At 45.5% G+C, this 15,245-nt stretch overlaps 1 protein-coding gene across 1 annotated transcript; it reads left to right on the forward strand.

Annotated features, from left to right (window-relative positions):
• The first annotated feature begins 204 nt into the window (after positions 1 to 204).
• slc8a4a (solute carrier family 8 member 4a) lies at positions 205 to 15,061 on the forward strand. Its single transcript, XM_011611448.2, has 9 exons — positions 205 to 975; positions 1,244 to 1,296; positions 2,852 to 4,270; positions 5,063 to 5,580; positions 11,021 to 11,127; positions 11,238 to 11,356; positions 12,495 to 12,594; positions 12,774 to 13,046; positions 13,387 to 15,061. Exons 3-9 carry the CDS (start codon positions 2,927 to 2,929, stop codon positions 13,755 to 13,757), a joined length of 2,832 nt encoding a protein of 943 aa, XP_011609750.2. The 5' UTR covers positions 205 to 975; positions 1,244 to 1,296; positions 2,852 to 2,926; the 3' UTR covers positions 13,758 to 15,061.
• The last annotated feature ends 184 nt before the right edge of the window (positions 15,062 to 15,245 follow it).

Below are 15,245 nucleotides of genomic sequence, written 5' to 3' on the forward strand. Positions count from 1 at the left end.
TAATGATAGTTTCTTTCTTTATTACTGGTCTGTAAACGTGCAGACGGTCGGCAGCCCGCAGCGTCGTCTCACAGGATTCTGTGCATTAGGTCATCTGCGCCGGGGATTGTTAGCAACAATGGGCAAATAATGAGACGTTCGAAGTGAAATGGTCATTCGTCCTGGTGTCCCGATGCGCAGGAGGAGCAGCCGTGCGTGCGGCGCTGTTTGGCTGTTTGCAAACGTCTCCTCCCCTGTTTCTGCGGTCTTACCGCTGGTTTTTTTTTTTTCTCCTTCTCGCTCATCGTTTTTTTTTTTTTTTTTCGTGCCAGCGCCAAGAGTAAGAAAAGACCTGCGTTTTGCACACCACCACTCTCTCCTCTTTTGTGGACTGTCACCGTTCCTCCGCCTGACATCTCTTCTTGTGCTGATCCCTGCTGGCGTGCCTTCGCTCAGTCCTTCATTCATTCACGCCTACTCTTACGTGCAGTCCTGTTTGGTTCTTTGCGTTCAAGCTCAGACTGCAAATACCAAGAGATTCTTTTACCCCCGTATTCCTTTTACATTACGGACCAATTAAACACTCTGAACACATCAGAGAAATCTGCAGTTTTGAGGATTATTTTTAAGGCAAATTCAAGCGGGACGAAAGAGGAGAGCGGCGACAATTTAATATTTTATTTTACGCATCACCAACACAGCAGAAACGCATTGTGGTGTTTTGAGTAAAACAAAAAAAAAAACCCACTTAGCCTTGTGGGAGTGAATCTAAAACAGAGTCACCCACCCCGCAGTGTTAAGTTTTCCGAGGTACCTGTCAGAATTATTGCGAGGCAGCTCGGCTGGAAGCTACACGCGTCATTCCCAAGACAGCGCAACAGCCAACACCATTACACCAGCGTGCGGTGTGGATGGCACAAGGGTTGCGGTCTATCGTGGATCTGGTGCAGGGGAGCCACACTGCGAGGGGGTCCAGCTGAGAATCGGGGATTTCTTGTAAGTATGAGCCGCTATGGCACGCGCACCAATTGCCCGATCCACGTATTGACTGGATTTTTTCCTTAATGTCGTCGGCTCATTTGAAAGTTATCCTCTTTGAATCACCGCGTCTGCCACAAAGATGCATTATGTTGTTACTTTCAACCCACCTGTCACAGACCCACCTACCTGGTTTGCAAACTCTGCTGTGCTATAACTGCGTCTCTGGTTATGGTGACGGCAAAGCGCTGTGTAACATTTACTAATGACACATTTTCCCCCACAGTGATATGAAAGATAAGTTCATTTCCTGAGGTCGCCACCTCCTGCTACACCCAGGTGAGTGATGCACTTCGTTCTTTTACTTTTACTAAAAAATATATACATATATAAATATAAATATATATAAAGGTTTGAGTCTTGTAGAAGTCACGCTTTCTCCCATCAGTCAGGGGATAATTACATTATTTATGGCCCATTTATTTCTGTCTGTTGTATGTTTTATGAGTTTAGATTCCCCAAACAGCAGCAGAAATGTAATTTATAAGGACTCTTATTCCAAAATGAAATGGCCGTTATTTTTTATTTTGAACGTTGCTCAGAAAGCCAGTGCCAGCAGTCGAGAATGACTCATACAGCAATACAAGTGTGAGACCCCTGTTTACCAAACAGGGATGCATCTGAGAACTTAATCAGATTCGGATTATATTTTTAATGTGTCAATCCTTGAGAAACGGAAAAGATTGGTCTTGGTTGACCTAAAAAAAGCATCAATTTCAGGCTGAGGTTACAATCCAAGAAATTAGGTTGTGAGAGAAATTACATTTACTTATAATTTTCTTCCTGTCAGCTTTAGAGCATTGGAAATATGCATGTAAATATGCAAATAAATAAGTATGTAAATATGCCCACACTTTTTTCCCCTCTATAGTATTGCCCAAAATGCCTCAGAAACGCCAGTTGGAGAGGCTGCTTTTACCATAGAAACATCACCCACACAAAATCAGTGTAGGTTTGTGTGCCAAAGGAAATATTCTATTCTATTCTACTCTATTCTATTCTATTCTATTCTATTCTATTCTATTCTATTCTATTCTATTCTGATGGCTTATTTTTGTGTTCAGCAATCAGATTATGACTTCCACAGTTCCACGTGTTAGTTTAATTCAGAACTGAGGGGGGGGGGGGGGGGGCAGTAATCAAGAGATCTTCATTATGAAAGCCAGCGCTGCTTCATCAAAATCAGCTTAGAGTTGAATCACGTCTTTTACACTTTCATGGAAAAGAGGAACAGCCAGAACAGCATCCTCCCCGCCTGCTGCATAACAAGCAGAACATGTGCTGCACACAACAAGATGTCAAATTCTGCTGCAGGCCGCAAATCTAATTTTCAGTTGGAGCTCAATGGAACATTTCCAGCAGAGAGTGCGGGACCGTCGGTCCCTTACATGTTTCCAGTTGCACTATTTTTTCTCCATCACATTTCACTGAACTGGAACTGCTGTTATTGTAGTCAGGTATATTCCTGGTGTTCGTCCCAGCGTAGCGGTACACGGGGCCACTTTTTCTGTCAGTGCTGCCGGCCTGGAGGGCAACATTTCTCCAATATCTTCGCACAAAATGACCACATTATGTGTGTAGGTGTTTGACAGGGTAGTTCAGAAGCAGTGACTCAATGAGTGGTAGGCGCCAATATTTCTGGCTTTCCGAGCTTGGACCATGCCGACCGTTTTATCCCACATCATTAGCATACAAAAGAGCATGACTGTGAGCACTTTGGTGTTGCAAAAGTTCTGCGTGTAAAGGTTGTGGTAAAAATAGAACTCCGGATGAGGATTTTTGGTCAGAATGACTGCAAACTCATCCTCCACACAAATCCTTCTCTGTCTTGCAGATGCTTCTGTCAACCTCCACATGTGGCGCGAATTGAATTCCGGCATCAGAAGGCTCTGAGAATTCCCGTGCTGCCATGTTTCTGCCCAAGCCTGTCCTGAATTTTACCCCGTCCATCATGCCGCGTACCCTCATCTCCATCTTTATCATTCTATTCCCAGGAGTCACCCATTTCTCCCACGGTAGTGTCAGTCATGAAGATGCCGGCAGGACGGCAGGTAACTGCTCCAGTGAAGACAACTGCCCAGAGGGCGTGGTGCTGCCCTTGTGGAACCCACAAAATCCTGCTGTGGGCGACAAGGTGGCGCGGGCCATAGTCTACTTTGCAGCGCTCATATACATGTTTCTGGGCATGTCCATCATCGCCGACCGCTTCATGTCTTCTATTGAGGTCATCACCTCTCAGGAGAAGGAGATCACTATCAAGAAGCCCAACGGCGAGACCACGACCACCACCGTGCGCATATGGAACGAGACGGTTTCCAACCTCACCCTGATGGCGTTGGGCTCGTCAGCGCCGGAGATCTTGCTGTCTGTCATCGAAGTGATCGGCCATAACTTCGACGCTGGCTCTCTCGGCCCCAGCACCATTGTGGGCAGCGCTGCATTCAACATGTTCATCATCATTGCGATCTGCGTCTACGTGGTGCCGGAAAATGAGACCCGAAAGATAAAGCACCTGCGGGTGTTTTTCGTCACGGCCGCCTGGAGCATCTTTGCCTACATCTGGTTGTATCTCATCCTGTCTGTGTTCTCCCCTGGTGAAGTGCAGGTATGGGAGGCCGTCCTCACCTTCTGCTTCTTCCCTCTGTGCGTGCTGCAAGCCTGGATCGCTGACCGCCGTCTGCTCTTCTACAAGTACGTCCACAAGCGTTACCGCGCTGATAAGACCCGTGGCATCATCATCGAATCAGAGGGAGATGCCATGTTCACTAAAATGGACTTGGAAATGGACGGCCAAGGCGTAAACTCCCACACGCACCCAAAAGAGGCTCTGGACGGGATGCTGGAAGGATTGGAAGAAGGAGCAGGGATGATTTCGGAGCAGGATCAGGAGGAGGAAGCCCGGCGGGAGATGGCTCGCACTCTGAAAGAGCTAAAACAGAGGCACCCAGAGAAGGACATTGAGCAGCTGATCGAGATGGCCAACTACCAAGTTCTGATCCAGCAGCAGAAGAGTCGGGCCTTCTATCGGATTCAAGCCACTCGCATGATGATCGGAGCTGGAAACATCTTGAAGAAGCACGCCGCCGACCAGGCCCGGAAGGTGGTGAGCTGCCACGAGGCGACCGGGCAGGAGGAGGATCCCCACACGATCTACCTCCAGTTCGATCCCTCTCACTACCAGTGCTTTGAGAACTGTGGCTCGCTGAAGCTGTCGGTGAGCAGACATGGAGGAGAGAGTGGCTGCACAGTGAAGGTAAATAAGGATGGAAATATTGTTAGAATAAATAAGGACGGAATTATTGTTAGAATAAATAAGGACGGAATTATTGTTAGAATGTTTTCCCTGGGATTTTATTATCCTCAATCATCAAATTGCTTAAAGAGCGTGGGATTGTTTTAAAAACACATTTTTGGGAGTTATTGAGTGGAAGCACGACTTGAACAACCAATCTAAAACACTAAAGAGAAAACACAAAAAACCTTAATGTGTTTGATCTTTTCAGCACTTTTGCTGTAAAGTACCCGCACGCCGCAACCTCCATCATTACGGTTCGTCTGGGTCAGTTTTATTTTAAAATGTGAGACCTTTATGTAAGGCCTATCTGCACCTCCTGTCTGATGAATCAGATAGATCTCCCGGGCCTTATCTTACGCTCCACAAAGGAGTGTTTGCAAGACAACAGATCCATGAGTGCCAAGTCTATGTGCTGGCGTGTGGGAGGTCGGGAGTGAAGGCAGGGATCAGGTGTGGCTCAATGTTTTTCCTATATTGATCCTGGCACAATCAATCCGAACTCATTCGTACCTAATACCATCCAAAACTGTTTAACCCCGTTTGTTTGTGTTTTTCCCAGCTCTGCCCCGCCCTTCTTAAAATGAGAAAAAACTCTTTCTAAACAGTGTTTTGATACAAGAATGTAAATATCGAAGAGAACAGCCAGCACACAAACATTTGGACATTTCTTGAATATAAAATTTGCCTTAAATCTCGCAGAATAGTTGTTTTGTCAGATAAATATTTAAAGACTTTTTCTTTGTGCCACAGGTGGATTACCGCACAGAGGACGCCACTGCCAGCGCCGGCTCCGACTATGAGTTTGCTGAGGGCACCTTGGTGTTCAAGCCCGGTGAGACCACAAAAGAGTTCACCGTTGGCATCATCGACGATGACATTTTCGAGGAAGATGAGCACTTTTACGTGCGTCTGAGCAACCCCAGGGTTGCCCACAGAGCTGAGGTTTCCGTACTGGAGCCGAACTCCATCACCTCCAGCAACAGCACGGTGGGTACCTCCTCTCACGTCCCCCCCAAGGCAGCCTTGGGAAAAGATCACACCGCTACCGTTACCATCTACGACGACGACCACGCTGGCATTTTCACATTCGAGAGTGACACCACGAAGGTCAGCGAGAGCATCGGCAACATGCAGGTGAAGGTCCACCGGACGTCTGGGGCGAGGGGGAAGGTGGCGGTGCCGTACCACACAGTAGAGGGCACCGCCAAGGCAGGGGAGGACTACGAAGAGGTGTCGGGGAAACTGGAGTTTCAGAATGATGAAACCATGTAAGTAAACACCCCATTTCATTACTTAAGAACGCACTCTAATAAATCTTTTCAGGAGACTTTCATTTGGAAATTATAATTATTTATGTATTTTGCTTTTAGTAATTCAAGTAAAAGAGTTTATAGCTGAAGCTAATTTTATTGAAGAATGTGTACAGATCCATAATATTCAGAATTCAAAGTCAACTTTAGATCCATATTTCACATTAGGCCCCATTTGAATTGGGTTTTTTTTTTTTGGCCTCACAGTTGCCCTTGATATGTTTAGTTTTATGAAACATGCAGACAAAAGCACTAATCTTCACGTATGTGCGGGATACTCTGTGCCTTGATGTGCATAATAGTGTTATAAATTTAAAACGAGGGTCCTTTGAAGGGCCCAGACATTTCTGTGCAGTAAGATTACTGCAAATGGTCTCTTCTCATAAAGGACAAAGTGACTGTTTTCATGAGTCATAGATACTCTGAAAAGTTTAGATCTTTCTCAGAGCTGATGTGGGAGTGTAAAAGGATGTAATTGTCAGGCAGCTAATGAAACCTTATGGCTGATGTAAAAGAAGGGGGGAAAAGAGAAGAAGAAGAAGCTTGAAAGGATCTTTCTGTGAATGAATTAACAAGCAGTCTTTGGGGATTTCTCTGGAGGTTATATGGGAGTGCAGTGAAAAGCACTGAACACTGCACTGCAGAAAACAAAGGGAGAGGAATCAGACAGGTGTTTAATGCAGAAGGAGGGCGTGCACGTGACAGGGCTTGATGGTACAAAAGCGCAAAAGCAGCCAAGAAATGAGCCAGTTTTTAGAAAACGGATCAGCTGAGCTCCTCTCGTGAAGATTTGTTGTGATGATGACTTCACTTGCGGCGCTTCACTATGCTGAGAAGAGGAGCTGGCGATTGTCCATAGCTGGGATTTTTTATTTTGCTTTAAACGGGAGGCAAAAATAACCTCGGCCACAGAGTCTCATCATGAAATGATCTGCAGCTCACCACAGAACAAAACAAAAGAGTAAAATGTTCAAATGAATCAGTCTGTGAAGAGGATTCCAGGGTCTGTGTGGAGGTGTATTGTGTAGGATGGACGAGTGGGAGGAGAAGCAGGTGGATGCAGATCTTTCGATTTGTCTCTTTTTTTTCTCCCTCGCAGTGCTCATATCATTACGTATCTGCACATTTATGATAGTGTGTTAAAACCTGGGGAGCAAGCCCGCTCCACACCCACATTTAACAAAATTCAGCTCCGAAGGGGAAGTGAAGGATCGTTTTGAGCACTTGTGTAATTAAAGAAAATCTCTGAAGGGTCGAAGGAGTCTTAAAACCTTCCAAGCTCGTGCGGGAAGGTACTAAAGCTGAGAGCTCATTAGGCAGCCATGTTCAACAATGCAAGAGACGAGGCTGGAGGCTGAATCTGCATTAAAACACAGGCAGAGCATTCCGTAACTAGAAGCTCCACATCCGACTCTTACGGTGATGGTGACACACAGTTCTGCAGACTTTCTGTGGTCTGGTGTGTTCTTCTAGCCGGCTTTATGGTGCAACCAGGTAATAAGATTCAAGGATAGAGATGATAGAGGAGCACACTGATCACAAAGTTATTGGGTAAAACTTTCAAAATTCCCTCGAATCACAGCGGCATTCTCCCCTTCTTAGCTAGCAGGGTGTTTGATCTAAGATGATTTCTGTCAGGTTGGGGAGATGTTATCATCAAGAGTCATTCCTTCAAGAATCCATTCATCTCTCTTTGCTACATGAAGCTATTTATCAAAGTCTGTGCGGAGACGTGGAGCACAATTGTCCCTGTTAAAGAGATTCCCGAAGTCTTTTCTGAAAGATGAGATCCTGTTACTGCCTTATGCTCTTCAGATGCTCGACTCGACTGAATTTTTTATGGGGTTATTTAATTTGGAGTCTTTGCTCGGCCCCGTTAAAAGATGGAGGTGAAACTACGGTTCCTCACTTGTCAGTCTTTGCGTCTCTAAAGCGTTCCGGCTCGTGCAGGCTCGTCCTTCTCAGCAGCTGAGGAGGAGCTTGAACATGAGAGCGTGTATCTCCGCAGCAGGCTGCCAAAGTTCATCCCTCTAACGGTGCAGGCTTTTCTTGTCTGCATGTTTCCCTGGGCGTTTAGGACAAAGAGCTGCCAAGTGTCAGCTCTTTGTGTGCGTGTGCGTTTGTGTGTGTGTGTGTGTGTGTGTGTGTGTGTGTGTGTGTGTGTGTGTGTGTGTGTGTGTGTGCGTGCGTGTGTGTGTGCGCGCGTGTGTGTGTGTGTGTGTGTGTGTGTGTGTGTGTGTGTGTGTGTGTTTGTCCTATCACCGCTACAGAGGAGGCGAAATGCAAGTTCGTAAGCTTCTGACAAGGAGGAATGGTTCAAATAAAAATGTACCATCAGAATTCTGCTGCAGTAAATAGATTATGATACACCAACACAAACCACGGGCAAAGTAAACAGGCTGACACAGAGACGCATTTCAGATTTCAACGCTCGCGGATTCGTCAGAGAAGCGCGCACCAGCCCTTTGATGATGAATGTGCTCCTTTCTCCTGAGTGGCATTAACCACACTAGTTGAGGCTGAGGTGGGTAATGGGGGCAGTTGCATAAGCAACGATAAAAAGAGCTGTTGAGGAATCACTTCAGAGGGATAAAATCAATATCCTGTGCTGGTTACAGCTCACACCCCTTGTAGTCGAGATCACCGACACTGGACAACAGCTGAGCTGCAGCGTTAGTGCAGGATAACATGGTAAAAGCACCTCGAAGATACGTCTGTTGATCATATTTATGTCTATATTTGTAACTATTGGGTGGCTGTGCATGCTGCTAGAGAGCACCTCCACTATTTTGGCCTAAACAGAGCGGCCTGAACACGCGGCACTCAGCACCTTGGTTAAACCGTTAAATTAATCATAATAGGCCCACGGGCGCTGGAAATGGTTTTTATTCAAGTGTTTTCCACACGTTTCTTTAGTTATAACCCCTCAATTCAATTTTGGTTTTAATTGATGGTGAACAAAATGAAACAACCCTAAACCAACTCGTGCAAGGTTTCCTGGTTTTGATCAGTAAACAGTGTTTTTTAAAAAGGGGAGCAACAAAACAGAGTCAGTGTGCACCCATCCATGTAATGTTGTTGCTTATTTATATACAGGTATTTCTTTTCTTTTTTTTGAGGAACCGAACTTCAGCTCTTTGGTTTTGATGTTCATCTCAGGTAGAAACCTTTCGGTTAGTGAAAAATAGAACAGGTGATTATGTAAAGTATGATTATTACAGCCATGGACAGCTAAAGGTGTAATTATTCTAATCAGTGTTCTCAATATAGTTTATTTTTTGGTTTCTTTACTGAAATGGTGAAATGGATTTCATTATTACCTGCTCCTCTATAAAGAACCATTCACACCATTTTAAGAAGAAAAACATATGATGGCGAAGCACTAAATCAAAGTTTAGCCGCACATTGGATCAGCGTTGGCAGGACAGGAGAACCTCATTTTTTTTAAAAATCTTTTGTTTTTTATCTAAAGATCCTGCTCACATCAGCCCTTGAAGACCATGAGGTCATGGTCTAATGTGTGGACATTTTGTCCACTCTATGTTATGAGAAAGGAATTTCTCTTCAGCATTTTGCTGCTGCGATGCATTCAGGTACTGAAATTCACTTTGTTGCTGAACAACACAATGCAAATCGCATCTCTAATTACTTATGTGAATTATACGACTCCATTTGAAATAGAGCCCATTATAATATGTCCAGTTGGCATTTTTTTCCCCTGCGAATTAACTTTTACCAGGTTGGATCCTTCCAAAGCATCCTCTTCTGGGCTGCACATAAAGGCACACAATCACTCACGTTTATACCTGTAGGCAGGCCAGAATCCTCCGGACTGACTGTGTGGCCTTTTTCCATGGCTGTAGAAGGAAAATGGAACATCTTTATCACGCCATAAAGAATGTGGAGGATAGGCGGAGCATCAACACCCTGGTGTGTAAGGTTATTTTACCGTTGTTTGCCCAGTAAATAAAAGTAGCAGCTATATTGATAGGAGACTCTTGTATCTGTATTTATACACAAAAAGTGGAAATAAGAACAATAGCAAGTGGAGCAAGGGAAGCTTCTACAATGAGATGGCCCAAAGCTTCAGCCATGTAATACAATTTAATACTACACCGCTTTGAGCTAATACTGCCAAAGTCTTCATGTTTGTGCAGGGTTTGTTGGCTATTATAGTGTCATGGACATGGTTTTGCAGGATAGGGGGACATTTTTAAAGCCACTCTGACATCCAAAGATTTAATTGTGTTTTTAGAAACAAATTTGAAGCAACTTGAAAGTGGGCTTGTAAAGCTGGGTATCCTAACTGTTTGCTTTGTTGATGTTGTGACTGTGTACCCCAGCATTACTCCATCCCTAGACCCCCTCTGTACTCTAGCTGGAGCTTTAGATGTATTTTGATCAGCCACTTTTAGCTTTATTGATGCAGCTTGGATTCTAAAAGTGCTGCTTTATGAATACACAAATACAACTGATCGATCTGAGTCTAATTCCAACTCTGTAAAAACACCTCCTGTATTCTAGTCCACACTAGTTGCAAAGAAATACCCCCCCCCCCCCCCGTGACCTGGCTGAAGGGGCCGCGCTTGCTCTCCATCCCCCACAGGAACGCCTTTCCCAGACATCTGATGTGAGATGCATTTTTTAAAATAAACATCTTCTCTTTCTGCAAGCAAGAGCTCTTTATGTGTAATGTTGGATCCTGAGTGTATAAGTGTAGACAGAAATAGACAGCCGCCCACGTATCATTAGGGAGCCGGAGAGACAAAGACTCAGTGTGACAGTACGGCAGAATGAAGCAGCCAGATACGTCGGCCATGGTTTGATGCCACAGCCTCATGTGTTTCTGGCACATTGCAGACGACATCTGCAATGGAGTTTTCATGAAGCCGCTCCGATTCCTCGGATACGTGTTGCATATTTCCGCCGAGATCTGGATAACAATTCAATTTCTCGGGACATGCAACTTTGTGTAGGAGGGGTGTGGGCCATTTCATTACATTTCTCTTGCGTTCTAATGGAATGAAGGTTGTGACAGCAGCAGTCTGCCCTCTTGTGGGATATGAGGGCGCAAATCTCTCTCTCTCTCTCTCTTTCTCTCTCTCTCTCTCACACACACACACACACAGACATACACATATATAGACACTGCTGTGTGCTGCATACTAAATGGTTGAGAAAAAAAGCGGGTCTGCATCTTATCTAACACTCTTTCATGATTCATTGTGTAGGAAGCGTATCTTTTATTTTCAGATATTCCGTATTCTCTCAAACTGCTCTTGTCGGCTGTTGCCTGTGTTTCGTTTTGTACAGGTAGCAAAGGCACGTTGCCGTTTTTCCTGACAGGCACACTTATTTGCTCAGTAAAATCTTCTCCCCTCGGCTCCCCTTCTCTTAGGAAGCTGTTAAATGTGAAGATTATTGATGACGAGGAGTACGAAAAGAATAAAACGTTCACAATCGTGTTGGAAGAGCCTATCTTGCTGGAAGTGGGACAGAAACATGGTGAGCGGCGCAGAAGTGCAGCCATCCTTCTTTTTGTCTCACGTTATAAAACGCCTGTGTGACGCCTCTGAACACTTCTCCATGTGTGTGTGTGTGTGTGTCCACTGCAGGAGACACTAATGACAACAAGGCCACAGTGGGCCCGGAGGACGTGTCAAAGATGGGCTGCCCTTCTCTGGGCGAGCACACAAAGCTGGAGGTGGTCATCGAGGAATCCTATGAATTCAAGGTAGCACAAAAATAAATGACCTTTTATCTCCCTCTAACAGAGCCTCTTACTGTCATCGTGATGTTTGCAGCTGCGTGCACACACAAACCTTCAGATGTTTTATGACATGATGGCAAACCTCTAAAAAAGAAATGTGCAGGGAAACTATTCAACATAATAACTCAGTTTCTTCTCTTCTTCATAGTCAGAAATATCACAAAATAAGTCAGGAAAAGTCAGAATTGCCCTAATTCTCTCAAGAGAAAGAGCTAATCTTCCTCATAAATGTCTTTTTGAACGAATGACATCAACTAGGTCAGTTCATGATTACGTTTCTGTGGGACAGGTAAGGTCAAGCGGTGGTGTTAGCGATCATTTATTAGTTATGTGAATCTTTTTGGTAGAAGGAGTGAAAATGAAGATTTAATCTAACTGGAAGTAGATGTTGAAATATTTGCAAAGTGCACCTAACTAATGACTCCTCTCGGCAGCTGTTTCGTTCAGCCTGAATGAACCGAGCTGAGGAATTGGCGCTCAGACACTCTGGGTAAATTGCTTGATTTAACCGATATGCAGCTTTTAAAGTGGTGCTCAATCAGTTATGTAGCTGGCTGACATGCAGTTTGGGGGGGGCGGAGTGGGGAGGGGTTAGACATCCATTAAACGCTGTGGACGGGGGACATGTTGTCATGAGGGGAGAATTACTCCTCTCCTGTAAGTGCCCCCCCCCTTCAGTCCCTCGGTCCCGCTTCTGTCCACTCTTTCTGCAGTCTGCTGGTCAAAATGCGCAGCCTTGGGGGACGGATGCCGTCGGCTCTTGGCATGATGCATTTTCTCTCCTCTTCGTGCTGTTTCTCCTTGAAAGACAGGTGCTCCGTTAACACCAACTTTAGGCTATAGTGGGACGTTTCAGTCACACTCTGGTTTGCACATGCAAAGCAGCTTCCTGCTGGTGCTGTGCCTGTTTTCCTGAGGGGTAGTCAGTCCTGCATCTGTTCTGATGAGTCACTGTGAGCCACAATGGGAGAAGTGACACGCTTAATTGCACACTGTTTCCCCGCGTCAGCATCTCTCGTCTCGTGTGACGGTTTTAACACCCCACTCGCGAGCCCTCGGAGGCATCTTCTGCTGACCTTTCCTCCTGTGCTCGTGTCTGCAGAGCACGGTGGACAAGCTGATCAAGAAGACCAACCTGGCGCTGGTGGTGGGCAGCAGCAGCTGGCGAGAGCAGTTTGTCAGTGCCGTCACAGTCAGCGCAGGTGAGCCGTGGTGCCCTGAGATGCCGCCTCCTCCCTGGGGACACCTGTGGCGGGGAGACACAGCCCACAGATTGGTTCCGCCAGCTGCCTCCATCCAGTTTCACACGCAGGCTGTTTCTTTTAAGAAACATGATTTTTTTTTTTTAAATGAAATGTCATCCATCTATTATGTTTTTCAGGGGACGATGATGAGGAGGAGAGCGGCGAAGAGCGCCTGCCATCCTGCTTCGATTACATCATGCACTTCCTGACTGTTTTCTGGAAAGTCCTTTTCGCTTTCGTCCCGCCCACTGAGTACTGGAACGGCTGGGCCTGCTTCTTCGTGTCTATTTCCCTCATTGGCGTCCTGACAGCTGTCACCGGGGACCTGGCCTCCCATTTCGGCTGCACCATCGGCCTCAAAGATTCAGTCACCGCCGTGGTGTTCGTGGCCCTCGGCACCTCTGTCCCTGGTGGGTGTCCACAGCTCTGCTTATTGTGGGGGTTTCTTATCTGCAGCAGATACAGCTGCTTAGGCAGAAATCCAGAGGGTTTGCCTTCTTTTGCCGTTGGTCGTGTTCATCTGTTCCCATTTTGCCAAGTCTTTAATATTCAACAGACAGGCACACGGGAATAAGATCAGTGTCCCAGTTCTTCATTCACGGAGCTTCAAACGCTCTTCCAGAGGCTGGAATTTAATTCAAAGAAAATCAGAGGGAGCTAGATCAGTTTCCACCAAGCTGAAGAGGAACCTTTGCCCTGTTGTTCTGTTCCATTCATGCCTCTTCTGTGTCACTGTGCATCTGCCTGCAGACACATTCGCCAGCAAGGTCGCCGCCATCCAGGACCAGTACGCCGACGCCTCCATCGGCAACGTGACGGGCAGCAACGCGGTGAACGTGTTCCTGGGCATCGGCGTGGCGTGGACCATCGCCACCGTTTACTGGCACAGCAAAGGCAAACCATTCAAGGTGAACCCGGGCTCCCTGGCCTTCTCCGTCACCGTCTTCACCATCATGGCCGTGGTGTGCGTGCTGGTGCTGCTCTACCGCCGGCGTCCCAGCGTGTCTGGCGGAGAGCTGGGGGGACCACGGACAGCCAAGCTCATCACCTTCTTCCTGTTCATCTCGCTGTGGTTCATCTACATCCTGCTGGCATCGCTGGAGGCGTACTGCCACTTCTGAAGCTGAGGCCCTCCTTGTTTTTACAGAATGTGTTTCCGCTCTGTTTTTGTCTATATTTTCCACAAATGTTTATAACCGTTTGTATCATTATTTATTATAGATCTCACACACTTGGAATATTTAGAAGTAAGAATTTTGCTACCACTCTCTGAGCTGTGAATTAGCCGCCGGAATTGGAAGTCCAGGTTTCTTCTTTTTCAACGCTTCCTTTTCAGCTGTACATCTATCCCTTCGTTGCAGTCGGCCAACTGTCTGACTGATCTTCTAGTTCCTGAGTGTTAAGAAAGCACAAGACGCTTTCCAGGATGATGATGATGATGATGATGACGATGATGACGATGACGATGATGATGATGATGATGTTGATGACGATAAAGCTGCTGCACGGGACACGACTGTAGTCGTCATCCATAGAAGGATGTTAGCGAGGCTGAGGTGGGCTGTAAAACTGTGTTAGTGTGCTCATATTTATATTCAATCTATACATTAATGATTATTCATCATAGATGACTTAAAAGAACAATCGTGTGCGTGGATTTCGTGAAAGAGTAGGTGTGTTCATTTTTGCACGCAATCAAATTAACAGTTTCATGGTGACCTATTTTAAAGTGCTGTGTGTGATATTTTGACACGGTTGTTGATGTGTTGATGTGTCTCTGTACATGTGGATGAGGTGTATCATAACCTTTTAATCTTGATTCCATTTTGCTTTCTCACTCAGCATAATGTCGGTTATAGCCAGGGTTAAAGACATCTTTAAAAAGAAAAAAAAAGGCGACCTCAAGTCTGAGGCAGAGTGCTTAATAAATATTGTACTACGTAGTATTGGAGGTGGGGGGGGGATGTCCCTGTGAGTGTGCGTGTATGTGTGTAACACTATTCTGTCCTGCACAAATTGGATATGACACTCAATATCGACACTGCTACAGCTGTTTGTGACAAAAAAACGGGTCGATTTGAACACAGTTACAGGAAGATCAGGACTTAATCTGTCATTCTGACACTGTAAAAGTCAGAAAAGGCCCAGCGGGAAGGAAAGACACATTTTTCCAGAGTGCAGATATTAAATCCCAACTACAGTACAATCATTGGACAGGTGAGGTGATGAAGTACACGCCTGCCAGAGGTCGTTCTTTTGTGCACAAAAGTAAATATTGAAGTCTGTTTTTTTATTATTTAACCTAGAAAATGTAGAGCCATATTTATTGTAACAGTAAAGGTATTTCTATAATTAATTTTGGTTTATTGATATGCACGTTTAATGTACTAAGAGTGAAAATAAATGTTGCTGATTTATGACACCATGTGATGTCTTCTCTCCCTTTCATTTGAAAAGAAAATCAAAACATTTTTGCTCCCTGTGGGTTTGTAGAATGGCAACAGAGCATTTTTGTCTCCTGAGGTTGGATTAATGAGCAGCCATTTGGAGCCAGACTGCGAGGTAAGCCCCAAATCAGATACAGAGGTTTGAGAAGCCCATTGAAATTC

This window comes from Takifugu rubripes, chromosome 15 (assembly GCF_901000725.2).
Source record: "Takifugu rubripes chromosome 15, fTakRub1.2, whole genome shotgun sequence".
Lineage (NCBI taxonomy): Eukaryota > Metazoa > Chordata > Actinopteri > Tetraodontiformes > Tetraodontidae > Takifugu > Takifugu rubripes.